General features: G+C 34.2%; 1 protein-coding gene and 1 pseudogene across 1 annotated transcript; both read left to right on the top strand.

The window, feature by feature from the left end:
- Positions 1–2,182: 2,182 nt before the first annotated feature.
- Positions 2,183–8,715, top strand: LOC129880685 (uncharacterized). The gene is made up of 2 exons (XM_055954838.1): positions 2,183–2,465; positions 8,432–8,715. Exons 1-2 carry the CDS (start codon positions 2,298–2,300, stop codon positions 8,480–8,482), a joined length of 219 nt encoding a protein of 72 aa, XP_055810813.1. The 5' UTR covers positions 2,183–2,297; the 3' UTR covers positions 8,483–8,715.
- A 47-nt stretch (positions 8,716–8,762) lies between these two features.
- On the top strand, positions 8,763–12,573 carry LOC129872787 (probable metal-nicotianamine transporter YSL7; annotated as a pseudogene).
- The last annotated feature ends 14,786 nt before the right edge of the window (positions 12,574–27,359 follow it).

Genomic DNA, 27,359 nt, shown 5'->3' with positions numbered 1-27,359 from the left:
ATAAGCACTTGAATGGGCTTAGTAAACTGGGGCAAATAGACTTACATGTGCTTATTGTTTTCCTCATTACTGTAAAGTAATCCCTCAATAGCACGACGAAATTTAAGGAATTGTTTCTGTTTCTTAGTGAAGGGGTGATTTTTTTTTATTTTATTTTTATTTTAATGGGTTTTAAAAAAAAATCAAGATTCAAAATGGGAGTAAATGGTGGTGGATGTGAAGAAGAAGAGGGTAGGTGGGTGTGAAGAAGAAAGGATGTGGGATGGAGTGATTTTGTTTTTTTTATTTTTTTTAACTGACTGACGCGCTGCTCTTTTTTTTTTTGCCACGTCAGTTGTAGGTGTGTAATATTTCCACTTTTAGGTAGTTTAAGTATGTAATATGTCGCCATGATAGTTTAAGTGTGTAACTAACTTTTCGGTACAACTTTATGAGAAAATTTATGCATTTTCCCCCGAGAAAATGATCAAAATGGTCCTTGAAGGAGGGGATTGGACTGTTTCAGTCCTCCATATATACTACCATTACATTTTAGTCCAAATAGTCTTTAATTTATGAAAAACATTTATTTCAAAAAATTTATATTTATCATGTAATCGAGATATTTGTAATGTGTGAAAAAAAGTTATTTTAAGTTTTCTTGTATGCCACATAATCAAAATAGTTCTTAATATATGAAAAATGTGATAATTTTAATCTAAAACTTAAAAATAACAATGTAAATCAATAAATTTAATAAGTTTAACTAGCTACATATGTAAAGGAGATAAAAACTACGCTTTCTTCTTATTATCACTGTGTGTGTCTGTAATAAAAGAGGATCATTTTTGTTACCTTTTTTTTATAACATACTTTTCGTTCTCGCAGTAAGAATTGATGATTCAACTTAGGTAAAAAAATTTATTTTGCACCATTATTTTTAAGGTTAAAATTAAGGGTGTGATTAGTATATGAAAAATATTTTCTAGAAAAAATAAGAGAGTTTTTTATATCTCAGATATGTATCAATACGTATGGAGGTTGTATCTCATATATGTACCAATATATGTCGTATCAATATGGAGAATAATATATCAAATATGTATCCATATGGAGGCTACATCTCAGATATATATCACTACAAGATGTATTAATATGCATCAATACAAGTTGTATCAATATGGATATTGTATTTTAGATATGTATCAATATATGTAGTATAAATATGTATCTATAAAAGTTATATCAATATGGAGATTGTATCTCATATGTGTATCAATATGGCTGTATTAATGTATCAATACATGTTGTATCAATATGGAGACTGTATTAGATGAAATTACGAGAGAGAGAGATATCAAATACAATTTCATCAAATCGTTATTTATATCAAACTGTTTAGTAGTTTACTTTGAATTCCTGATAGAGAGATGTATTAGACGAAATCATGAAAAGAAGATGCATCAGATATAATCCTAGCAAACTGTTACTTGTACTTGAGTGTATCAATAATTTATTTCAAGCTTTTATCTTTGTGTATTTTATAACGAAATCGATATAGTATCGTATTATTTGTTATTAGGCTAGTACATATTGATACATACGTCATAATCTATTGATTTTGCCATTAATACAATTATATGTCTATGTCATGAAGTCCATTGTTAGATACAATCTTCAAGGAAAAGAAATAGAGTAATACAATCTATGAAAAGAGAAAAGGAGTCGGGACAAAGAAAAAAGAGCAAGACGGGCAGGACAAAGATAGGAAAGGGATGAGAAAAGAAGAGAGGCAAGAGAGAAAGAGAAAGGAAATATATGCTATAAAACCTAATTATATAGCTATAGGAGAAGGGGGAATTATCCGAGACCATATAGAGTTCAAGTCAGTTCATGATTCTCCTCTGACTTGGGAGCCTTCTTTCATCATCTCCCCACCTCTCCAACTCCACCCCTCACGCCCATACATTCTTTAGCACTTGGTGCATGAACAATATATTTCGAAGCCCAATATTAGAGACATGACTCTAATATTATGTTAATTAGATGTCAAAAATATTTTAGGCCAAATAAATAAATAAAAAATATTTTTATATCATTTTTAATAGTTTGAAGGTCTGTTTCCGTTGTTTGGGCTTAAAAGAAAACGAAAACAGCACGGCTGTTTCGGTTCATCCCAATAAAACGATTACAAGGAGAGACTGAGGAGGTCACTATAGTCATTTTGGTGGAAACAGAGAATTAGAAGTGCTCTTTCCCAGTAGGCGACTATCCAAATTCTCAACTCTCACAGGCACAACTGAAGACGAGACAGGAAGATGGGTGGGGGAATGGAGTACAACAAGAACAAGTGGATCGAGGAATGGGGAACCGCAAGGGAGAATCTGGAGCTCAACTTCCGTTGGAGTCGACGAAACCTGGCGCTTGTAGGTATCTTCGGTATCGCCATCCCTGTCTTGGTTTACAAAGGAATCGTCAAAGAGTTCGTAAGTACCTCCGATTTTAGATTATTATATCCGATCAATTCTGCTATTCACTTTTTGTGCATTTATCTTGGTGCGTGTGCAGCAGATCTGTTTTTGAACCCTATTTACTCTTGGTATCATTATGTATAATCTGATGTATCTGTTCTCCATCGTTTATGTCAAATGTATGAGTTTTTTTTTTATTGTGGTTTGATGTTATGAGGGTTTTTGCTTATTAACTTTGTTCATCACTTGAGCTTGCGACTGTTAGAATTTTATTTAAATACAACTACAATATACCCAGTATAATCCCACAAAGTGTGGTGTCGGGAGGGTAGACTGTATTCACACATTAACCCTGCTCAAGAGTTAGAGAGGCCTTTTCAGATAAACTATCCGCTCAAGGGAAAAATAATCCAAAAGCCGTCCATAGAAATAAGTAATAGAGATAAGTAATAAAGGCCTTTTCATCTCAAGTTGTGTCTTAAGATGAAAGTCCTTTCATCCTAAGTCGTTTTCTTCTTCCGTGTAAATTGTTATTAATTGTTTTCTCTGCTCCCTCAAAAATACTCTCTTCCTCCAAAATACTGCACTTAAAAAAATCAGAAATATTCCTACCAAAGAATTTCTCTACTATTTGCTTAGCATAAAATTCAAAAGGCTTTGAATATTTTGCATACAATCCCATATTACTCTGGAGAAGGAGAGGGAGCAAATATTTACTTATAGAAAAGTGCTATTTAACGTGTTTCATATTTTATCTTTTGTGTTCTTCATCCATATTTTCTCCCAACAATCAAAAAATATATTTTGAAAATCATTTATTCATCCATGAAGTTTTTTCTGTGTGAAAATGGCATACATAAGTGCTCCCGCAACTGCGATTTCAAACTTCCATAACTTCACCAAGCGGCAAGTGTAACTCCTCATTGATCTCCATCTGTGGCTTTCCTGACATTTTTAGTTAGGGAGGAGTGGCTTAATATTTGGTCAAAGGTTCCTTCAGTTCCAACCTTTCTTCGGTTAGAAAATCAATTACCATCTGCCTGTGTTCTTCATTCAACCATACCCATCTTCTCAAGTCTCTCTTTTATTTGGAGTTTACAGGTTCTCTTGAAAACTTCTATATTCTGAATCAACTGGGTTAAGTTTTAATGGAACACCTAAGAGGGGTAGGGGGGAATAAGGCATATGAAGAGGTTAACAAATATACCCCCTCTTTCTTCTCTGCTGTCTCAATATTTCCCTCAAATTGGTGGTACGACATCTCCTGTTGTCCAAAAGGATGTCTGAAATGAACCTTATCAAAAAGGATGTCTGAAATGAATTCAGATAATTGTGAGTGCTTTTTCTTCCGACTTTGACTATGAGGATGGCCAAAGGACACAAGATTCATGTTATCTGCTATATTGAAGAATCGAAAAAACAAAGTGTAGTAGGAGTGTGGATTAGTTGGGTGGGTGGTTTAAGAGACTTCACAAAAATTAGAATAATAGAAGGCTAGGCCTCTGCATATTCTGGTTTTTATAATTGTCTCACTGATCATGAAGTTGAAGATGTTTGTGGAAACAAAATCTTACAATTGTTGGCTTCTTTGATGACTCTCGTCTCAAACAGTTAGGCAACAAGCAAGAATTGTATCACAGTCTTGCATTCGTTGTCAACATATCAATCGGTGCTGCAATTTTAATATCAAAGAAATGACATCTAAGTCAAAATGAAAAATTAAGAAAATTACAATATAAATGGGTTGTACTTTTAACTTCCTTATTTCTAATCTCTCTCTCTCTCTCTCTCTCTCTCTATATATATATATATATATATTCGTTATGACTTCTGTGAAGTGTGAAATACAATCAAAACCTCTCTTTTGTGGCTACGTTCGTCTAAAAGTTTCATGACTGCTATAGTGAGGTGTTGTTATATATGTATAATGACATTTGATGTTTAGATCTCATTTATCTGTTATAAAGAAAATATGCAAAATTAGATAGAGTGAATGTAAAAAAGTCCAACATCAATAGTCTTTGCTCGTGAAGTTATGACCATAACTGATGGACACCATTTGTATTTTTTTTCTTTTAGATATTCGTACCAATGAAGTCAAAGGCGCGCTTTAAGCGCGCTTAAGCCTTGAAGTGAGGCTCAAAACGTGTTGAACACTTCGCCTCGCTTTATGTGCGCTTCAGTGTCATCATCAAGGTTCTAAGGCAAATTTTTCCTTGCCAATGAGCCTCTTTTGAAGAATGACGCTAAACAATTGATATTTCACGTAATCATAGTTTTTTTTCAATTTCTTTGGTCATATTTTTGTCATTCATGTTTATAATTATTAGTCTTGGACTAAACATATATGTTTGTATTTTTTTGTCCCCTTGCACCTTTTTTCATTAAAGCCCACTCTTTATTTGTGCTTTGCGCTTAAAGCCCCTACAGACCTTAGAGCTTTTTTGTACTTTTTGCCTTTGATAATACTGATTCGTACTTGAAATTGATTATGTGCGTGACATTAATGATGATTACTATAAATATTTAATATTTTATTTTATACATTATACATTTTTTTATAAAATATTATTACACAATTTTTGAGTATGACTGTTATAGAGGGATAAATTTACAAAGAGTGTATTGCTATAATAAATAACATTGTTATTATAGGTAGAATGTTGTTATAGAGAAGTAAAATATAATATGAAAAAATGGTTTTAGAGAAAATCAGGCTGTTATAGTGAAATGCCATCATAGCGTGGTTTGACTGGATGTTTTTACAAATGTTAGGATAGATGACCCACTTTGTTCTGTGATCTTGAAATGCATGCTAATTCAATTTAGAAATAAGTGATATGCTTACAATTTGTTATTCCATTGCAAAACTACAATCTTGTCGGCATACCATATACATTGCACACATGAAATCATATGAGGTTATTTTCAATAAGTTATGAGATGATCTGAAGTAGTTTACTTGAAATTTTCGAGGTAAAAAAAAACTTGTGATTCTATTATGGTATTATTTTTGTTCTTTAAAGGATAGAGACATTTTCATAAACTTGATGTTGTCTTTTGTGGGGGCATAATATCTATACATTTTTTTTATAAAGATATTTTCGAGGGATATATATCAATGCTTTGTGCGTCGTACTTGGAAAATAAAATGATTTAGTGGAGTTTGCTTCTGATTAAAAGCCAATGTTAGACCTGGTATCTAGTACAATTTAAAGAATTTGAATTATAACATTTATTTAAATTTTGTATTTGTTCAGCTCTCACACAATTCTTGGATGATATGTAATTAGTTTGTGTTAGTTTTTCTTCAGATCCTTTTTGATACCAGAAGTTGTTTCAACCTAGTATTTTTCGCACATGCAACTTGATATACGCTGCCTTTCCTTTATAGATGTTGCGATAATATGATGGCTGAAAATGATAAAAGACGATGAGATAAATATAAAATTAGATAGAGGAATTTGTCTTAAAAGACTTGCAATCTTGTGGAATTAATACTGACTTACCAAAAGAATAAAATGATGGAAGCAAATGATCCACGTGGGCATTATCCAAGTTGAGATTGAAGTTTATTGTTGTATATTTCCTTGTCACTTAGAAAGACCATTAACAATTCAGGACATCAAACATTCTCTTTGATTCAAAACCATAATTGATGATAGAACTAGTGGCTCCGTTACATGGCTCATTTGAGAGGGAACCTCAAAGTTGCTATATCTTATTATTTTCATCCATATCCCAATTCTATTCATTTAATATCCATTTGGTGCCATTAGCATAAAATATGTCATTGCTTAGGTTAGGTGCTCTTATTGTGGTTAATGATTTGTGTGTCTGTATAGAGATACAACAACATATCCAGCGTAATCCACAAGTCGGGTCTGAGAAGGGTGGTATGTATGCAGTTTTACCCTACCTTGTGAAGGTAGAGAGGTTGTTTTCGATTGGCCCTCGGCTCAAGTGAAACATATCAAAATCAATAAGAAAAGGAAGTACAGTAGTGAAGAAACCATATAGAAAATAATGGAGAAAAGAACATTAGCAACCACAAATATTACATAAACGAAGCAAATAAAACAACATGCAATACTAAAATCGGAGAATACAATAGTAGGAGAGTTACTACTAATAAATCTGAAAACTAAACAATATTCGACTATGTACTAATCTTCTACCCTAATTCTCTTCATAAAAAAGAACTTTTTCCCTAATCCTTTACCTCCATATCTTACTATCTAGGTCATGTCCTCACTAAGCTATAGGTGTGCTATGTCCGGTCTAATCACCTCTCCCCAATACTTTGTCGGCCTACCTCTACCTTCCCTAAAACCCACCATAGCCTAATTTTTTTGGAATTTGGTGAACTTCTAGTTTTATAGAATCCTGAACTTACCTTGGAAGACGAATTATTTAGGAGCCTTTGGACAACTAATATTTTTTTTATAAAGAATGTTTCGGAGTAATTTGTGGGAAAAAAAGTTTAGAAATTTAAGTGTATTCTTTGGTTGATCAAAAGTAATTTACCTTTGAACTTATCAAACTTTTTTCAATTTCAATTGTCAAGCTTAATACTGACCATTCTTGGAGGTCGTTTGGATTGATTTATAAGCTGTTTATAAGTTGTTTTCAGCTTTTTTTGAGTGTTTGACTGACCAACTTAAAGTCATTTTGTGCTTAAAATAAGCCCCAATAAATAGTTGGGTTTATTTGGATGAACTTATTTTAAGCAGTTTATAAGTTGAAAATAGCTTATTAAGTCAAAAAAAAAAAATTGGCTTGCACCTACTTTTTTTTTAAAAACTTCTAAGCAGTTTTCAACTTATAAGCTGCTTAAAAATAAGTCAATCCAAACAGGCTATTGGTCTTCTTTGAGAGTGTCTTTGAGTATTGAGTAGCAACTAGAAGAGAGAGATAAGATAAGAGGGAAATGAGACATAAAAAAGAAGAATAAAAGGGATGCCTTGTGGCCTAAACAAAGTAGTGATAATCGGCATTGATAGAGTTTTAAGCAACTCTTATCCAGGGTCCCCCAAATGTCATTTGTTATTGTGGGTGCCTAGCATTGCATTGATAGAATTTTAAGCAACTCTTATCCAGGGTCCCCCAAATGTCATTTGTTATTGTGGGTGCCTAGCAAGATACGTGCGGCCATGTGACCAGGAGGTCACGGGTTCAAGCCTTGGAAACAGCCTCTGGCAGAAATGCAAGGTAAGGCTGCGTACAACAGACCCTTGTGGTCGGGCCCTTCCCCGGACCCTGCGCATAGCGGGAGCTTAAGTGCACCGGGCTGCCCTAGCAAGATACGTACAAGCTTTTGGACAAATATCTACACACGGTCACATAATCTTTGACAATTTCATGGGTGCCAGTGCACTCAAGATTTATACATTGGGCCTGCCTCTGAATGTATACAGAGGGCTCATTGAACTAACCCCAATTAATTTGGGATTGAGGATGTTGTTGATTGATATTTGACCTATGACCAATCAAAATAGGATTTCTGAAGTTGTATGGATGGGTAGCCACTTTGCTTTTTCCCATTTTATTGGGACAGAATTTGTTTTGGGTGTTTAGCTTCCATCTTTTTGTGATCTTTCTGTTAGAACTTAGTTGCCTCCTAGTAGGAACCATGCCCACTCTTTACAGTTCGTATGTAGTATTAGCTGCATCATATAATTGAAGAACCGTTATATGTGTTGTGAATTTGAGTCTTACATCTCCTATATTTGAGCTATCATGTGAATTGTCACCGGTTTTCCGTAACGTCAAATTGCACTTCTAAATTCTAGTGGTATTTGTGTCAATGTAGCTTAAAGACTGTTTTTGCTACTTTTCCTGTACTGGAGATATTATCACTATTATTAATACCTTGTGGGGTAGTGTGAGAAGAGAATAGTTGTTACTGTTTTGTTCCATTATATTTCAGTCTTTAATTCAAGTTTTTTGATGAGTATTAACACACTGATAATGATTGACAGCATTTGCATGATGATGAGTGGGGCAGGCCACGCACAAAGTTTTTACCATAAAGCATTTAGAGCTCTGTAATAATCTTGGAAGGAAGACAATTAAATTCTTCCTAGGTGTATCCTCAGCGAGTTGATTTCTGTTTTTGAATTCTTCCTAGGTACCCTCAACTTGTCAATTTCTGTTTGGACTAATTGTTTCTCAAAATAATTTTGGAGATGTCCTTTGAAATCTCAACTCTTGGTGGCTTTCAATATGGTTATATCTCATGAGTGGTATATGAACTTTGTCTTGATGTTTTGGTCTCTGTGTGTGTATGTGTGTGTGTGTGTGGTTGTCGTGATGAAGGTTCATTCTGATCTGTGGCTTTTGAGGAATAAGAGATTGTACCATGGTGCGTTCTGGAGGCAGTTCTTTATATTCATGAGAAATAGAGGAAGGTACTTCAACTGAAAGATGTCACTTCAAGACATAAACTTTGAGGCAATTGAATTCAAGCTATTACACTTTATATATTTAAACAAGCAGAGATGGATCTCCCAGACTCTTCTGAAAAATTTAGCAAAAAAGCAAAAAATTGAAGGTGAGCCATATTCAACATGTGTAATAGCCACGTCCAACTCCCAAGTCCTATGTGAAATGCATCGTCTAAATGCCCTATTCAACATTTGAACTTGAGCAAGTTGGTTTTACCATTAAAAAAACAAATTGAGGAGCCATTTTCATGTGTGAGAAGAGAAGGATCAGTTGTAGATTTTAAAACCCAAAACTATGTTATAAAAGGTGCCAATTACTTGGAGCTTGTTTCAATCATTATATAAATGACGAATTCATGCTTTCACTCTGTAGCAAACTCTCTACTCGTAATTGAGAAAAAGCATCTACATGTTATCCAATTTAGCCACTTGATAGCTCTCAGTTCCCCCATATGGTTTGCACTTGCTTCTCATCTGAGTTAGTAGAGTTAAAAGGTATACTATTATGAGCGTATTTCCTTAACAACTGACTTACTTAGTAGGGCCATTCTTTCCACAACCTTTGTTAAGAAACAAAGATTGATTTAATTCCCCCTAGGCCTTGAGCAGTGCATGAGAATGAACAACTTCCCTATCAATAGCAAAATAACAAAAAGCTATATGTCCACCTTAACGTCCAAAAGAGCTTCATTGAGTGAATTTTGAAATGGTTTTGGCAACTGAGCTCGAGATTACTTCCAGGTGTTTAATTGTCTATATCTCAATATGGATAATGCTAACTTTCTAATGATGAGATAATGAATGGTCCAAGACCAAATTCATGTCTCATAATTGGGCTTGGAAGTGTAGTTAATTGCTTTGTAGTTGGATTACAAACAATGTACATTCTGTTCTACATATTTGTTTCACACACTGACAAATAGTTAAATCCAGTGCGGCTCTATGCTTAAAGAAATAAGGCATATGCTTTTTTGGGGGCAAGAATAAATTATGTTTTAGTATTTTTCATAGAAAGATATTATTATTTATGATGAAAAAGTATAATTTCTTAAAAATTTATATTATTTTATTCTATTTAACCACTTTTCAAATAGAAGAAAGTGTTATTTTGCCCTTTTTACCCTCTTTCTTCAAATCTTTAATAAGATAGCGTAATATTTGTCAAAAATAATAATCAATAGCCGAAAAGTGTTGAACAAGTGAATTGCAATTTTTTTTTTAATTTCTTCTTAGATTTTCAAGCATTACAACAAACATGTTAAAGCAGAGTTATACCAATTTATCAAATTCTATGGTTATAACTCTAATTTTATCTAAAATTTCTCAACTTATTACTAATTTATGTCAACAATTCATATAATGATTATCTCAGTGAAATGATGTTTTTCAACGTTGAATTCATAAAATCTTACCTGAAACTAATAATCGAAAGAAAAAAATCCGTATGAAAAAATATTAAATGATAATTTGCATCTAAAATACTAGAAAAATAAAGACATATCAAGTTTGTTTAAATTTTAGGCTTGTAATTGAAATTTCGCTTTAGTCACCCGAGGAATTCAAAATTTCAACAGAGTGTCACTGGGATTGCTTTTACAAAATCGAAGACTCCACGACAAACCTTATATGTTGTTTCATCTTTGAGGAAACGCTAAAAGGGTCTTGGCGACTAAACAAACACCACAGAATTACTGAATAAAACTTGTGATTAGAAAAAAGAATGTACATTTTGTTCCAACTCTTAATAAATAAATATATATAGTTGAGATCCATGTCAAATTAGGAAGACTATACAAAATCCCACTTCTATCTCTTCCCTCTTACCACTACTATAAATAAACGTCTCTGTTTGTAAGTATAATTAATTAATAATGGTGAGAAATGGAGATCAGGATGATGATCAAGCAACAGAGAATGCATTCAAGGACGAATATGTGGCACAAACAAATTACGTTGAGGGCAATGGCCTCAGTGTCGTTTTCAACTTCATTGTTTGCAAACTCAATCTAACTGGTGGACTCTTGGATTAGATCATGGACTGTTGTTATTGAGAAATTTGGCAAGTTGAAGCAGCCTTTTACTAGGCATGCAGGAGAATACAGTCATACAGACGTGTCACTCACGTGTGTCGTTGCTTCTTCTGGAATTTCTTTTAGCAGTGGGACAGCAAGTTATATGTAGGGAACGGCAACTGCATACCTTATCAACTGTAGGGACAGCAAGTTATATGTAGGGAATGAGTCCATACAAGAAATATACCAATTAATATAAGTTGATGTATCCAAGTGGAACGGCAACTGCATACCTTATCAACTGTTTCCACATTCTTAAAGGAGCAAACCTCGCCAAGAAACATCGTTTGGGTTCAACTTTATATTTGGGGCTGTTCAGTGGATATTTGCACTTGCGGATTTGCTAGCTTGCATACATTTGGTTCCCAAGCATATGCCAAAAGGATCTATTTTGATTTCTATGTTGGATTTGGTATGCTTTGCCCCTACATGGTCAACATATCATTGCTAACGGATGCTATAGTCTCGTGGGGTTTCATGTGGCCAATGATTGAAGCGAAGAAAGGCGACTGGTACTCTGCTCACTTACTGCAACAAGTCTTCATGGTATCAAGGATACATGGTATTTATCGCAATTGCCATGATGCTTGGTGATGGTCTTTTCCAGTTTGCCTACATGTTGGTGGTAACAATCTTAAGTTTCACAAAGAGGAAGAGTAGTCCTCAAAAAGATTGTTCAGAAGAAGAAGATGCTGATGAGAAGATACGAAACGACTACTTCTTGAAAGACCAGATTTCCAACTGGGTAGCCGCTAGGGGATACGCTGGTATTGCAGTCGTATCGATCATTGTGGTACCCATGATCTTCCACTCACTCAAATTGTATCACGTTTTGGTTGCCTATTTAATTGCTCCTATTTTGGCCTTCTGCAATTCTTATGGAGCCGGCCTCACTGATTGGTCCCTGGCCTCAAATTACAGAAAAATTGCAATCCTTACATTTAGTTATTGGGTTGGTTTGGAGAATAGTGGAGTGATTGCTGGACTTGCTTCATTTGTTTTGATGATGAGCATACTAGACACAACTTCTGGCTTGATAGGAGATTCAAGACTGGTTACTTAACCCTTACGTCCCCACGTTCCATGTTCTTTAGCCAACTCATTGCTACTGCCATGGGCTGTGTCATAACCTCTCTAGTCTTCTGGATTTTCAACAGTGCCTATCAATTAGGTGATCCAGAAGGTTCATACCCTGCACCATATGCTCTCATGTATCGTGGAATCGCCTTACTCTGCGTTGAAGGTTTTGGAAATCTACCCAAACATTGCCTCAACCTCTCTATTTGCTTCTTTTTAGCTTCTATTCTCATCAACCTAGTGACTCAACTTCTGAAGAAATTTGAGACCAAGTATGGAATTTATCGATTCATTCCAAGTCCAATGTGCATGGCCATACCATTTTACCTTGGAGGGTACTTTGCCATTGACATGTGTCTAGGGTCATTGATCCTATTTGGTTGGCAAATGTATAACAAGCAGAAGGCAAAAGATTTTGGACCTGCAGTGGCTTCTGGTCTAATATGTGGCGACTTCTTGTGGGGAATTCCAGCATCTGTTCTTGTTCTAGCTGGTGTCAAAGCTCCATTTTGCTTTTCAGTCACATAATCCTTGTACAGACCACTTTTATTCCTTCCTCTAAAGTTTTAGAGTCTTCTGATTGTCTTTGACAACCAAAGTCAAACTTTGGTTAGTTTAGCTTGACGTGTTATTTTAAGGAATGTGTCTTTTATTATTTATTATCGTTAATACAAGTTCTGTTTCTGTATATTCTTGTTCTTTTCAAATTTATATGTACGTATTTGGCATGTTTTAATCAAATTTTTGTTTCATTTCTATTGCACATCTAATGAAGTTGAATCTTTAATCTGCAACATATAGTTCGTTGTACTTTGTTCCCCGGGTATCTGTGAAATATCTCATAATGTGAATGGAAAAAGGCGCAAATGGAGAAAAATACAAATATATATATGTTTAGTCCGAGACTACTAATTATGAATGACAAATATATGGACAAAGAATTTGAATTTTTTTTCTATAAAGTTAAATATCAGTAGTTTAGTGTTGCCTGCTCACTAGGAAAAATATGTCTAGAACCTTGATGACGACACTGAAATGCACATTAAGTGAGGCAAAACATTCAGCATTTTTTGAGCCTCGTTTCAGGGCTGAAGTGCGCCTTTGACAACTCTGGATGAGGAAAAAGTTGGACTCCTAATATAGACTTGGGGCAATCATCCACTCATGAGCTAACTTTTGGGGTTGAGTTAGCCCAAAAATCTATTTCTTTACAACTATACAACTCCAGCTTTTGGGGTTGATGCAGCTCTAATTGCAACTGGTACTTTGGCCATCTTCCTCGTATGGTCTAGGCCTGGAGAGCATTTAGCTAAGATGTGCACAAATAGTTTTGTCCTCTACTTGACAAAAAAACTTATGTTTGTGCATTTTTATTCCCGTGGGCATGTAAATATTGGGATCCCCTGTATGCTTTCCTATGCTATGTGAATATTTTTTCCTTGTTCCTCTGCTCATTGTATGTTTATTTTCATTGTCCTAATCCTTAGATTAGGGATGTGTGGTTTGTCCATGTTGATTTGCTTCCTGATACTTGCTGGTAGTTCATTAAAACTGTGAAACTCTTTTGTATCTTGTGTGTCCTCCATTTGCTAAACCATCTACCACTGTGTTTCCTTCTCTAAAAATATGATTTATATTGCCTTGTACTGCCTGTAACCTTCCTCTTATGTCTTCTATATACCCAATCAGCTCCCAGGGAACCTTCCACTGTCTTTCTGTCATCATTTTTAGTGTTAATGAATCAGTTCAATAGTCACTCCCTTTATGTTGAAAGTATGACAAAACTCCAACGCTTCTTTGATAGCCCATGTCTCTTCATCAATATTGGTAGCTCTTCCTATACCCCTAACTTTAGCATATACCAGATCTCCTTTGTCATCCCTTAAACAACAAGCTATAGAGCATTCTCCTGGATTTCCTCTGCATGCTCCATCACCGTTGCATTTTAGCATATCTTTTTCTGGAAACTTCCAGACAACACAATAGTAATGTAATCTTGGCTTATACTCCTTTAGAGAAGTAATGATGTTAGACCAATTTTCTCTTCCTATCTTCATCCAGGGATATAATGTCTTGATCAGCTTCTTGATAGTATCTTGTACTTGCCATACCATCTCATTAAATGTCACCTTTCCTCCATGCTTTATTTCATTCCTCCTTTTCCATATAGTCCACATAATAATTGCTGGAATAGCTCTGTATACTGCTGCTAGCTTTGGTGCAGTGTCCATATTCCACCTTGTGTTGATTATATGGTTTAACTGCATGCTTTCTATGTCAATTCCTGCAAAATAGCAAACTGCCTTCATAGCTTAGTAGTTATGGGTGCTGTTAGAAAAAGGTGTGTCATTGTTTCCTCTTCTTTTGTCACACCCCGAGAGGGTATCCTAGGCATGGCTGACACTCAGAAACTATCTCTGGCCTCCGAGAGAACCACTTGGTCTCATCACTCATTCGTTCATTAGCGGAAGACTTAAGTGAAAATAAGAATACTTATGTGGGCTCGCCATCATCAACATCAAATGAAAGAAATAATCCTTAGAAGAAATAGTTTCAAAGGAGAACTACTCCAATTACATCATCAAACTCTGTCTATGAAGCCTCTAACACTATCAGACGATGCCAATGACATGTTCATGGCTACCCCAAAAGAAACGTAATACTCAACAATAATAAAAGGATAAAGAGTTCCTCCGAATACAAGGACTCACCAAATAGTTGAAAAGTAATGATCTTCAACGATGCGCCTATTGAGGATCTCTAACACCTGTATCTGCATCATAAAACGATGCAGGTTGAATGACGTCAGTACATGGAATGTACCAGTATGTAATATGGCAGAAAAGTAAGAACAGATATCAAGAAACTCCTCTTAGGAAGACTCGGCTCAGAACTCAACATCATCTCAACATCAATATGTAATGCAAGTTTAAAAATAATAATAATAAGCAATGTTTACTCAGTTGAAAGTTTCTCTAATCGACAACCATCACTTATGAGCTAGTGATGATACAACGAAGCGATGTCGTTGCCACATTCAATACCTTGTCAGGGTAAAGAACATCACCATCTTGGATCTAATCATCGAAGTCCTCTTTATGGAACTTAAGAGGTATAGCCTCCATCCTACGCTGGCTACGTAGTTCTGAAATTTGAGTCAATTAAACTCTTACTCAACTCGGTGCTCAATACTACTCCCAAAATATGTGCTCATATTAACATCATCATCTAGTCTTATTGAAAAAACATCAAACTCATCTTATTATCTCTTCATCAATCATTACACTTCAAAACATTATTTACATCTCATCAAAACATCTTGCTCAAAACATCATTTACTCAAATTCATTTAAACTCAATTCTTTTGCTCTTTCAAAACTCAATAAAATACATATATAGTATTAATTCAAATCACTCTCTTTGTCAATAAATATTAAAAGCCAACATTTTTACTCAAAACACGTATAAAAATATTCATGAACATCAAATCAATTAGGGTTCATGAAAAAGTAGTCATGAACAATAATTCCAATAATATGAGAGATAAAAATAATAATAATCTTAATGCATAAATATATCTAACTCAATAAAAGAAGAATTAATTCATTTAAAATTCAAGATTTGGATAAAACTCAATTATAACTCAATTACAATGAATATAAACATTGGGCGCATGGACGAACTCAACCCAATGCTATGAATATTCTTACATACCTGGAATTCAAAACTTTACTCCAAATTGAAGAACTCAATGACCACTCTTGAACCCCTAGCTTTTCCTCCTCGCCAGAGCGTTATGTGTACTATCTGGAGTATAAGAATCATCAAAATAGTATTTCTTCACTACTAAAAATTAAAACTATATTTGAGAATGAGTAAAGAAATGTATAGAGAGAAGAGTTGCTTGGGAAAGTTTGATGAATAAAATGAGAAAATAAGGTGGGTATTTATAGGTATTGAGGAGGGACCTAACAATAAATAAAAATAATTACAAAGGATGATCTTAAAAATTCAACGGAGGATTTTGATCTCATGGATGATGTCAAATGGAGGACAATTGATGTCATGGGGGATGTCAAATGGATCTAGATTTTTCCATGGTTGGTGAGATGAACCTTCTTTTAACGGAATACCCTTTTTCGGAGCTGCATTTGAACAAGATAACTTCCTAATTAGGATTTTGTTTCTTCATATGAATTGTAGATCTAGAAGTATAATTTCATGTCGTTTAAGAATCAACTGATTTAGACTATCCTACCGTGAGATATGATTTTTTCTTCTACAAATACTCAATTTCGTCACATTACCATGTCGTGCAAAAATTAATTTATTTGACCTAAGTATCCTCTGAATCTTAAAATATGGTTTTCATGAAAGTTATATGCAATGTCGTTGGGGTTATTTAAAATTTGAATCACCTAATTTGGACTAATCTATGAAAAGTTACGCCCAAAATACAGAAGCAGTATCATTTTCATCGAGAATTGAAACACCACATACAACGTTTTAGGGGGTGTTACATCTTTCAACTCACAACACCAGCATATGTAGACAATGCTGATTTTCATTCTTTTCAGATTATCATCAATTGGAATCCTCTTCTTCCTTACCCTCCAAAGGAAGAAATTCATTTTGAAAGGTAATCCTTTAGCCCAAATCTTCTTGTAATCTTCCTTCTTTTCACTTTTCTACCTCATTAATTCCCTGATTTCCAGTCTACCATGGTATATCATTGCCCAGGTTTTTATCAGGAGGGTTTATCATTTCCACAATATGATCTATCATTTCTTCTGATAGCTTGTTTTTTAGTCTCTGTCTATCACATTCTCCATTCCTGATAAAATTGCTAACTTCCAGTTCCTCTTCTATTGCATTTTCCCCTTCTAGATAGTACAAAGCCCCTTACTAGGTCCAGTTATCAAACCAGAAGCTGAAATTCCCTCTTTTCACTTGCCACCATATGTTATGCTCAACCTCTTCTCTAACTTTCACCATATTTCTCCAAACATGTGAGGTTCCCTGCCCTTTTGCCATGATAGGGTGGAATCTTTTGCAATATTTATTCCACATAAATTCACTCCACATAGTAGAAGTGGATGTTCTAAAAATCCACCATAGCTTAGCATGCAAGGCTTTAGACACTACATGCAATGATCTGAAGCCAATCCCTCCTTCCTCTATTGGAAAACACATATTTTCCCATGACACCCAATGTTTATTTCTTGATCCAGTAGCATTAGCCTAAAACAACTTAGCAAAAATTTTATGAAGCTGATTTATCACACTTGCAGGAGGGTTTATAGATGAAAGTAGGTACATTGGCATGGACTGCAACACATGTTTAATAAGAACATACCTTTCCCCAAATGATAGTAATCGATTTTGCCATAGACTAAGTCTTTTCATCACCTTCTTTATCAATTCTTCAAAATGAGATTTGTTCTTTCTACAATAAATATAGGACATCCCAGATTAATAAAAGGAAAAACTCCTTGCCTGATTCCTGTTATTCTTTTGATACGATTGCATATCCTCATTGAAGTCTTCTCATGTAGATAGAATAGACCATTTTCCAGACTGATCATTTGTCCTGACAGCAGTTCATATTCTCTTAGCACCTTCATTATTTTTTCATTGATCCCTTGTGCCCTGAGCAGAATAATATGGTATCATTTGCATAAGATAAATAATTTATCTTAGAATTCCATTTAGGCGTACCATATCCTCCATAATCATGATCTTTAAAAAATCCATTCAGATTTCTAGCTAGTACCTCTGCACCAATGATAAACAGAGTAGGTGATAATGGATCATCTTGTTTAAGTCCCCTGGTTGATTGAAAGAAACCATAAGACTGGCCATTCATCAACACTGAATACTAGTTGTTGCTTATCAGTCCCACAATCATATCTATGATTCTTTCAGAAAACCCAAACCTTAATACTTTTACAATGAACTTCCAGGACACCCTATCATAAGCATTTGCCATATCTAGCTTTACGACTACATTATGCTGCTATAAAACATTCTTAGTTATGCTTCTTCCCTTCACAAAGCCTGATTGATTATGAAAGATAATTTTAGGGAGCACTTTTACCAACCTTTCATGCAACAATCTAGAAATGATTTTATTGGTAAAAGTACTCAAACTTATAGGCCTCAAATCCCCAAAAGTTTTTTCCTCTTCCTTCTTAGGAATGAGCACCAAGTTGGTATGAGTCATATACCTGGGTAACTCCTATCAACATAAGAACGCCTTGGCCATGTTTGTGATATCCAACCCAATTATATGCCAATAGAATTGAAAGAACAGACCTGAAAAGCCATCTGGTCCACTTGTACTGTCCCCATTTAATGAACTAACCACCTGTTTCACCTTTTCTATATTTGGCATTTTACTCATCTCCTCATTCTCATCTTCAGTAATCAGTGTAGGGATACTTTGTATGATTTCACTGTTCATCACCTCTTGATTCTCCATAAATTGCTCCTTGAATACATTGACAACTTCCTCCCCAATGTTATTATGATTATTTATAATATCCCCCTTCCTTTTCAGAATTTCATTTACTTGCAACTTTCTACTTCTACCCTTCACATATGCATGAAAAAATTTGGTGTTTTTATCCCCATCTGAGAAGTATTTCATACCACCTCTCTACTTCTAGTATTTCTCTTCTATGTGAAGGAATTTCTTCAATTCTTCTTCTGCTTTGTTGAGTAGACCCCTGTTCTCTTCAGTTGGATAAATTTCTATCTGAATCTCATTTGCTTTCACCATATCCTCCAAAGTGGCAATTTTTTGAAAGATATTTCCAAATGTACATTTGCTCCACTGTGTCAGCACTGTTTTGAGCCTTTTCATCTTTGCATGAATAATGTAAAAAGGAGATCCTATTATGTCCTCCTTCCAGCTTTCCTCCACCACCTTCAGAAACTCCTTGTGTTTTGTCCAAAAATTCAAAAATCTAAAAGGCTTTACTAGTTCCTCCTATGAGATATTACAAACTACATGTAAAGGGGCATGATTTGAACCTTGTTTAATGAGGTGATGCACCTCAGAATTAGGTAGCATCTGCATGAATTCATTATTCCCAAAAACTCTATCTAATCTCTTGAAAATGCAGTTATTTTCAATTCTTCCATTCCACCAAGTATAATAGCACCTCACAAATTTTATTTCATTCAATGCATAAGCATTAATGCAATAAGCAAAATCTTTGGTTTCTTGTTGTGTCACTGGTAGTCCACCTAACTTCTCCGCTTCATCTACTATAGATTTGAAATCTCCCCCTACCATCCAAGGGTTGTTCTGCTGTTCATCAATACTCTCCAAGTCATCCCATAATTCCAGTCTTTCCATAGCACTACACCTTGCATACACTGCTGTCACACTAAAATATTTATTCCTTCCCCTTAGTTGGTAATTCATTATCAATTGTTGATAAGTATCTGTAGAACCTTTCTCCACCCATTCTTCCTCCCAAAAAATCCATATTTTTGATGAACAATTTGCCCTAGCATTAGGAAGCCCCAGCTGGGGCTTCCTCTTATATACCTCTAATTCTGTAGGGCTAGTAAATGATTCTAGTAAAGCTATGTAAGCGTAATGGTGCCTTTTATGAAAGTCAACTAAATGCTTAAAAGACGTTTGAGTTTTTACTGATCTGATATTCAAAAAAATGACTTTATTAATCATTAAACCGATATAGAGGACCCCTTCTTTCCCCTTGTAATTATTTGTGATTAAGGCTGAGTCTGCTTTGTTGTCTTCTTTATCTTCCCCTTCAGATTTGCAATCTGCCTTGGTGAGAAATCACCACTTTTACTGACACTTTCTACATTAATATCCATGCATTCATCCTTCTCAGAATTTTGTCTATCTTTGATTTGTTGTTCTGACAAATTATTGGTTTTTGCCAAACTCATTTCTCCTCCTCTTCTATTTGTTTATCTTCTTCTCTTGGTTCCTCCACCTAATGCAATTCATGCTCACCACTATTATTGTCCTCCTCGATGATTTTAATGATTACCTCCTGCCTTTTCTCTGGAGTTTTTTCTGATTGCCTCGAATCTTTGATCATGTCTTCATTACTTATTTCATTGACTGAACTTTGATCATCTTGCTGCCTGCTTTTACTATTGGACCCTATAGACTGTGTTCCTACTCTTTCCTTTGACTTCTTTTGTTCATCTTGGTTTGAGTTTACTTCCAATTCTTGTGTTTGTACCTCTTTAGTCTTCTTTATAATCACCTATTTTTCTGCATCTCCTCCATTCTCCTTTATTTTCTCTTCTAAAGCCCTGAATTTGTTCTTTGTAGTTGCCCCTTGATCTTTTATTTGTGGTCTAGGATTCCACTTTGTTCCACTCTACCCCTGTACCGATTTCTCCCCCCATTATAGTATTTTTTTCCTTCTTTGCTCTTAGAAAGGTGCCTCTTCTCCCTCTTTTGCTTTCCCTTTGTCCCCTTTCATCACAGGATTATTATTCGTTTTACCTTTGGCCTCTCCCTCCTTATTATTGTTGCGTTCTTCTTGCTTTTTCTCTTTTGGGTACAACTCTAGATGAATGATAAAATATTCTTTTTCATTGTGCCCCTGAAGCTTACAATTCTTACAATATTTGGGGACATAATCATATTTGATTGTGATCCATTTTTCTTTCAATTCTCCCGAATTCATCTTCATGCCAATATTTATTCTTTTTGGAAATTCAGCTAGTAAATTCACTTTTACTTTGACTCTTGCATAGATTGGCCGGGTTTTGTTTTGTGTGGCCAAATCAACTTGTAATGGTTTACCTACTGCTGCAGCCAATGAGAAAACTGCCTCCTTGCCAAAAAAAAATTAGTGGTAATGATGGGAACAAGATCCAAGCTATAGCTGTTGATATCTCCTCTTCTGGATCAAAACATGGACCCCATTTGAGTGTCCTCATTGGGTATGACCAATGATTATGAGTAATATAAAATTGTGTCTTCGACAACAACTTCACATAGTCATCAAGTCTTGTAGCCCTAATCAGAAGATGTTGATTACTTAATAAACCAATATTCACCTCAGCTTTCAACTTAGATTGTTTAGGAAGAAGTCGTCTTAGATCTTGAATGTCAGGCCACCCATATGAAAATTTGTCTATCACTGCATATTGAAGATCTTCATTCACAATCATCTAGTCTATCTCCTCTTCTTCCCAAACTATTCTTGGTTCCCCATGTAGGTATGCAATATGTTCAAAAGGAATTGGTTTGTATTGGGCTTGGGGGGTTGATCGTGTTTACATACGTCATCCTCCTTGGTTCTTCTGTCAACACAAATATTGTCCCAGCCTCCATCGAAGGAGGCTGGCCAAGGTGGCCATGTCTCCGATGTGATTCTGATGTAATTAGGGTTTGGTGGCAGGATTTCTCAAGCAAAGCTAGTAAAATATTATGATCATAAACGACACTTACATTTACAACAACTTCTTGAGGTGTAACTTTTGTTAATTTTGAACTTGCCTTCAATATGTTTTTGCTACATTGCAAAAAAAAGCATCAAGGCAAATACAAAGCACTGGCATAAAATGAAGGGAAAGGACTTGCAAATATTCTACTCGTCTTTTACTATTTTTTTTATATCTGTGGTGTCTGGATCAGCTTTCATGCACCTCGACTAATTCCATCAGATATCTGTCACCTCCTATCAAGGATGGGTACCTGATAACTCTGGCTACCAAAGACTATAACAAATGGGAAAAAATCATCTAGTATTTTGTCTTTGTCGGGATATGAACCTAAGACGTCATGGTGCTCAACTCATTTCATTAACTATTAAGCCACACCCTTGGGTGCTACTCCTCTTTTACCTCTTTTTCGTTGTCGTTCTCATGAAGTAACGTAGTCTGCTAGCTTCCAATGGATTCTCTCTATAGACGAACAATTTATGATTTTGTTTCCTACTTTTGTTGCTTCCTTTCCTTTTACATTATATGACTAGCAAAATATTGCACGCTCTTGCATAGCATTTTCATTTCATCAGTTAGCTAATACTAATCAATCAATTGCATTTCAAACATCAAATGTTGAGTTCATATGGCTCGATATTGTTATTCCTCTTGTATTAAGGTTAGTAAATCAGAAACTATAAAGATAAAAATAAAAAAAATAGTATCCGCGTCCATAGAATTTACTGTGTGTCCTTAAAGAATTTAGTCCCCTCACTGTACCCGAGGTTATAGATTATTTTCTCCCAAGACAAAATGGATAAACTATTAAAGAAGTAGCGGTACCTCAAACTTCAATAATTTCAATGAACTCAAAAGCCAGCAACAAAATCACACAAAGAGTCAACTTTGTTTGTAAGAAAATATATGCAGAAGAGGAAGAAATTTAACGTTTAAAAATAAGAGGAAAATCCTCTATTTATAGATAACAAAGGATAGCGTGAATAAGTGTTTATTATAGCTTATCAGAAAAATCACAACCCTTCACAAAAATCACAACCTTTCAGAAAAGTCGCAACTCTTTAAAAAATTCACAATATTTTTTTGGAAAAGTCACAACCTTTTGGAAAGTCACAACACTTTAAAAGGTCACAACCTTTCAAAAAGTCACAACCTTTTGGAATGGTCACAACCCTTTGAAAAATGCACAACCTTTCATTTTCCATTCACACCTTTAAAACCCAAAAATCCCCCACATGAATGGGGAATGACTATTGTTAAAATATTCACATGAAAAACTGTGATTTGTAAGTAAGAATTAATTACATTTGGATAAATAGGCTTTTCTTTGAACTTTCCGTAGTGAACATATATCGGATACACTCGGTTAATATGTAGATTTGATATCTTTGAACCGTCGAGCTTTAGTTTATACCTAGACAATATAAGTCACACAATTAACCCTTTAACTGTTTTTGGTTCTCATTATTTTGTTCATTTCAACCATGAACACTTCTTGGTTCATAGGTGCGTAGAGAACTGGCCTTATCGGATTCTCCTTGAAGTGGATTACACTTCACACTTACATAGGTGATATCTAAATATGTTATCCCGTAGAAACACCATTTGATATGCCCTGTATCAAACTTAGATATCATTAAAAGGTCCTAATGCCTTATTCCTTGTTACTAAACATTGTCGCATCATGAGAATAGATCATAAAAATTATTTTGACACTGTTGAACCATCATCAATGACTTTGTTTGATCTCCTCAAACCTAGATCTTGGGATCTCAAGTTTTCTAGGTAGAGTTACCGCCACGATGATTTGTCATCGGCCATAGTCCTATTCTCATTGATGATCTCTTCAATTCCCTATCTAGTTAGGCCTTTTGTAAATGGATCCGCACATTATTTTTGGACTTTACATAGTCAATTATTATAATTTTACAAGAGAATAGTTAACTAACGGTATTGTATCTTCATTCTATATGATGAGACTTTTCATTATATATCATACTCCCTACCCTACATATTGTAATTTGATTATCATAGTGCATACTGGCGCCAAAGACTTGGGCCAAAAAAGAATATCTCTCAAGAAATTCTGGAGCCATTGAGATTCTTCACCGGCCTTATTTAGAGTGATAAGCTTAGATTTCATTGTAGAGCGAGTGATACATGTCTGTTTGAAAGATTTCCAAGAGACTACTCGTCCACCGAGAATAAATACATATCTACTCGTGGATTTTACTTTATTTGACTCAGTGATTCAATTTGCATCAATATCCTTTTAGTACTACTGGATATTTGTTATAATGCAAAATATAGTTTTGAGTATGTTTTAACTACACCAAAAACTCGTTTCATTGTCATCTAATGATCTTGGTTGGGATTACTTATGTATCGACTCAAATTACTTATAGCACAAGCTATGTCTGGTCATGTACAGTTCATGATGTATATCAAACTTCCCAATACTCTTGCCTAATCTAATTGAGCCTGACTTTCACCTTTATTCTTAGCAAGATCAAGGTTCACATCAATCGGTGTTTTTGTACTTTTGAAGTTTAAGTACTTGTACTTTTCAAGTACCTTTTGGATATAATGAGTTTGAGACAATGTTAGACCTTGAGGAATTTTGTGAATCTTAATTCCCAATATCAAATCGGCAACTCCTAGATCTTTCATATCAAACATACTAGAAATCATACACTTAGTAAAATTTATGTTTGCAATGTTGTTACTCATTATTATCATATCATCCACATATAAATAAAAAATGATAACTTTGCTTAGAGTGTTTTTAATATAAACACATTTATCACACTCATTAATCTTAAATTCCTTTGTCAACATGGTTCGATCAAACTTCGTGTGCCATTATTTGGGTGCTTGTTTTAGTCCGTAAAGTGACTTAACAAGTTTGCAGAATTTATTTTCTTTACCAGGAACCACAAAGCCCTCGGGTTGTTTTGTGTAAGTTTCTTCCTCCAATTCTCCATTTAAGATAGTTGTTTTTACATCCATTTGATGGATTTCAAAGCCATATATTGCAACTAGTGCAATTAACATTCGAATGGATGTAATCCTAATTATAGGTGAGTATGTATCAAAATAATTAAGGCTTTCTTTCTGTTCAAATTCTTTGATGACAAGTCTTGTCTTAAATTTGTCAATAGTTTCATTTAAATTTGTCAATAGTTTCATCAGCTTTCATTTTTCTTTTGAAAATCCATTTTGAACCTAAAGATTTGTTTCTTGATGGAAGATTAACAAATTCCCAAGTATGGTTGCTTAAGATTGAATCAATCTCACTATTGACAGCCTCTTTCCAAAGGATGAGTTCGCAGTGGATATAGCTTCTTTGAATGTTTGAGGCCCAGGTTCAAGATGAAATGTTACAAAATCATATCCAAATGAAGTAGATGTCCTTTGACGTTTACTAAGCCTTGGAATCTCTTTATTAAGTACATTCTCCTTTGGTTCTTCAATTTCCATATTGTCATGAATATTCAAATGTTCGGACTTATGAACCAAAAATCAACATGCTTTACTATTTGTAGCATATCCAATGAAAACACAATCCACAGTCTTAAGTCCTATTGTGACCCTTTTATGTTTAGAAACTTAGACACCCTCATACTTTAAAATATTTCAAGTTGGATTTTCTTCCTTTTCATTTCTCATATGAAATAGACTGTGTTTTGCTGTAAGAATGGCTTCCCCACAAGTTTTGTGGTAAAACCTAAACTTATAAGTAAGGAATTCATCATTTTTCTTTAAAGTTCGATTTTTCTTTTTTGTAATTCCATTAAATTGAGGTGAGTAAGGGGCAGTAGTTTGATGGATGATTCCATTTTTCAAACATATTTCTGCAAAATGAGATTCATACTCTCCACCTCTATCACTTCTTATCTTTTTTATTTTTTTACCCAACTAATTATTAACTTCAGTAAAAGAGAAACTCAACGACCAAAACATAATTCAAGAATTTTGTGAGTCTAACATAATACAAGAATGTCATTCGATTTCATATCTTGTGCTTTCACATTTAAATTAGACACCAAAGCTAATTTTATTTTTATCACAAGCAAAGAACTCCCATATTTTAAATATGATCTCAAAAATATTTTTTAAGTATTTGAAAGTAATTTTTCACATATTTGTTTTCTCATGCTTTCAAATATATACTATCAAAATACATATTAACAGCATAAACCTCTTTTAAACATAATATTCTACAAAAGAAAATTGTAGTGCTTCCATTTCCTCTGACAATCTTTACATATTGTCAAAGTTTAATTCATAGAGGCATTCATTGCAGGCACAAAATCATTAATTTTATGTCACTAGTGTATTTTTTTTCCTTCCGTAATAGTTAGATATACCACTTAGTATTGAAAATATTAACACTAAAAATTGTATCTTTGTACTACTTGTTTTTACTTAACAATGAAGTTTTTAGAATTTTCAAATCGTCAACTGAATGAACTTTGAATGCTGATGAAGTTTTTATTACTTCATATCAATTTCAAATTCAGACAGAGTAGAAAACCAAGAGGTTTTAATCTCCAAAAACTAAAAATACAACACTGTTTCTAGTTAACAATGAAGTTTTTATATTCTTTAAATCGTTTACCCTTTATATTCTTGACGAAGTTTTTATACTCTTCAAGTCAGAATATTCATTCAAACACACTGTTTAATAAATTAGTGAAGTTTTTATATTCTTCAAACCAAATGCACAGTCTGATTTATTCGGTGAAGTTTTTATATAATTCAAACCAAAGAAGTAGAAAATCAAAAGATTTTAGTTTCCAAACATCAGACACAATTGAATTCCACAAAGAGTAGAAAACTACACAAGTTTTAGTCTCCAAAACAGAATTAGAAAATCATAAGGATATGATTTCTTTTCAAAAAACTTTCCCTCATTACCAAGTTTGTTGGATTGACTTTAAATCTATGAATGGTAAATTCTATAGAGCTTCCACATAGTCAAACCAATAATGTTTTCTTTTATGGATCAAATTTAATATTCGATGAAGTTTTTTATATTTTTCAAATCGAATATTAAACTTTTCTTTTCTTCTTCTTTTCTGGAAAAAAAATGCCTTGTCATCTACGTTCTTGGATTAAGATCCTTGAAAGATGCATTCAATATTGGATGTAATACACACAAAAGTATTTCTCTACCCAATTTTATCACAACAGATAATAAACCTTTGAAAATAGTTTGTGAAAACTATTAAGACAATAACACATTATTTAACTTAATCATCTTTAATTTGACCAAGGTTATGGTAAGAAAAAAAATATTACTTTGTAGTATGAAGTCTAAGATTCCTTCATAATGTACTTACTTAGACATAGCAGAATTATATCAATACCATGGCAATGACTTTATGCAATGACTTTTGTAGTATAAAGTCATTGCCATGGTATTTATATGATTCTCAGATACAGAAAAAAAATATTAAATTCCTTAAGTTTGTTACTCCTCCTACATTAAGGTTAGTAAACCAGAAACTATAAAGATGAAAATAAAAAAAATAGTATCCGCGTCCATAGAATTTACTGTGTGTCCTTAAAGAATTTAGTCCCCTCACTGTACCCGAGGTTATAGATTATTTTCTCCCAAGACAAAATGGATAAACTATTAAAGAAGTAGCGGTACCTCAAACTTCAATAATTTCAATGAACTCAAAAGCCAGCAACAAAATCACACAAAGAGTCAACTTTGTTTGTAAGAAAATATATGCAGAAGAGGAAGAAATTTAACGTTTAAAAATAAGAGGAAAATCCTCTATTTATAGATAACAAAGGATAGCGTGAATAAGTGTTTATTATAGCTTATCAGAAAAATCACAACCCTTCACAAAAAT

Source organism: Solanum dulcamara, chromosome 2 (genome assembly GCF_947179165.1).
Source record: "Solanum dulcamara chromosome 2, daSolDulc1.2, whole genome shotgun sequence".
NCBI classification, from domain to species: domain Eukaryota; kingdom Viridiplantae; phylum Streptophyta; class Magnoliopsida; order Solanales; family Solanaceae; genus Solanum; species Solanum dulcamara.
This window is presented reverse-complemented; position numbering and strand designations above follow the sequence as displayed.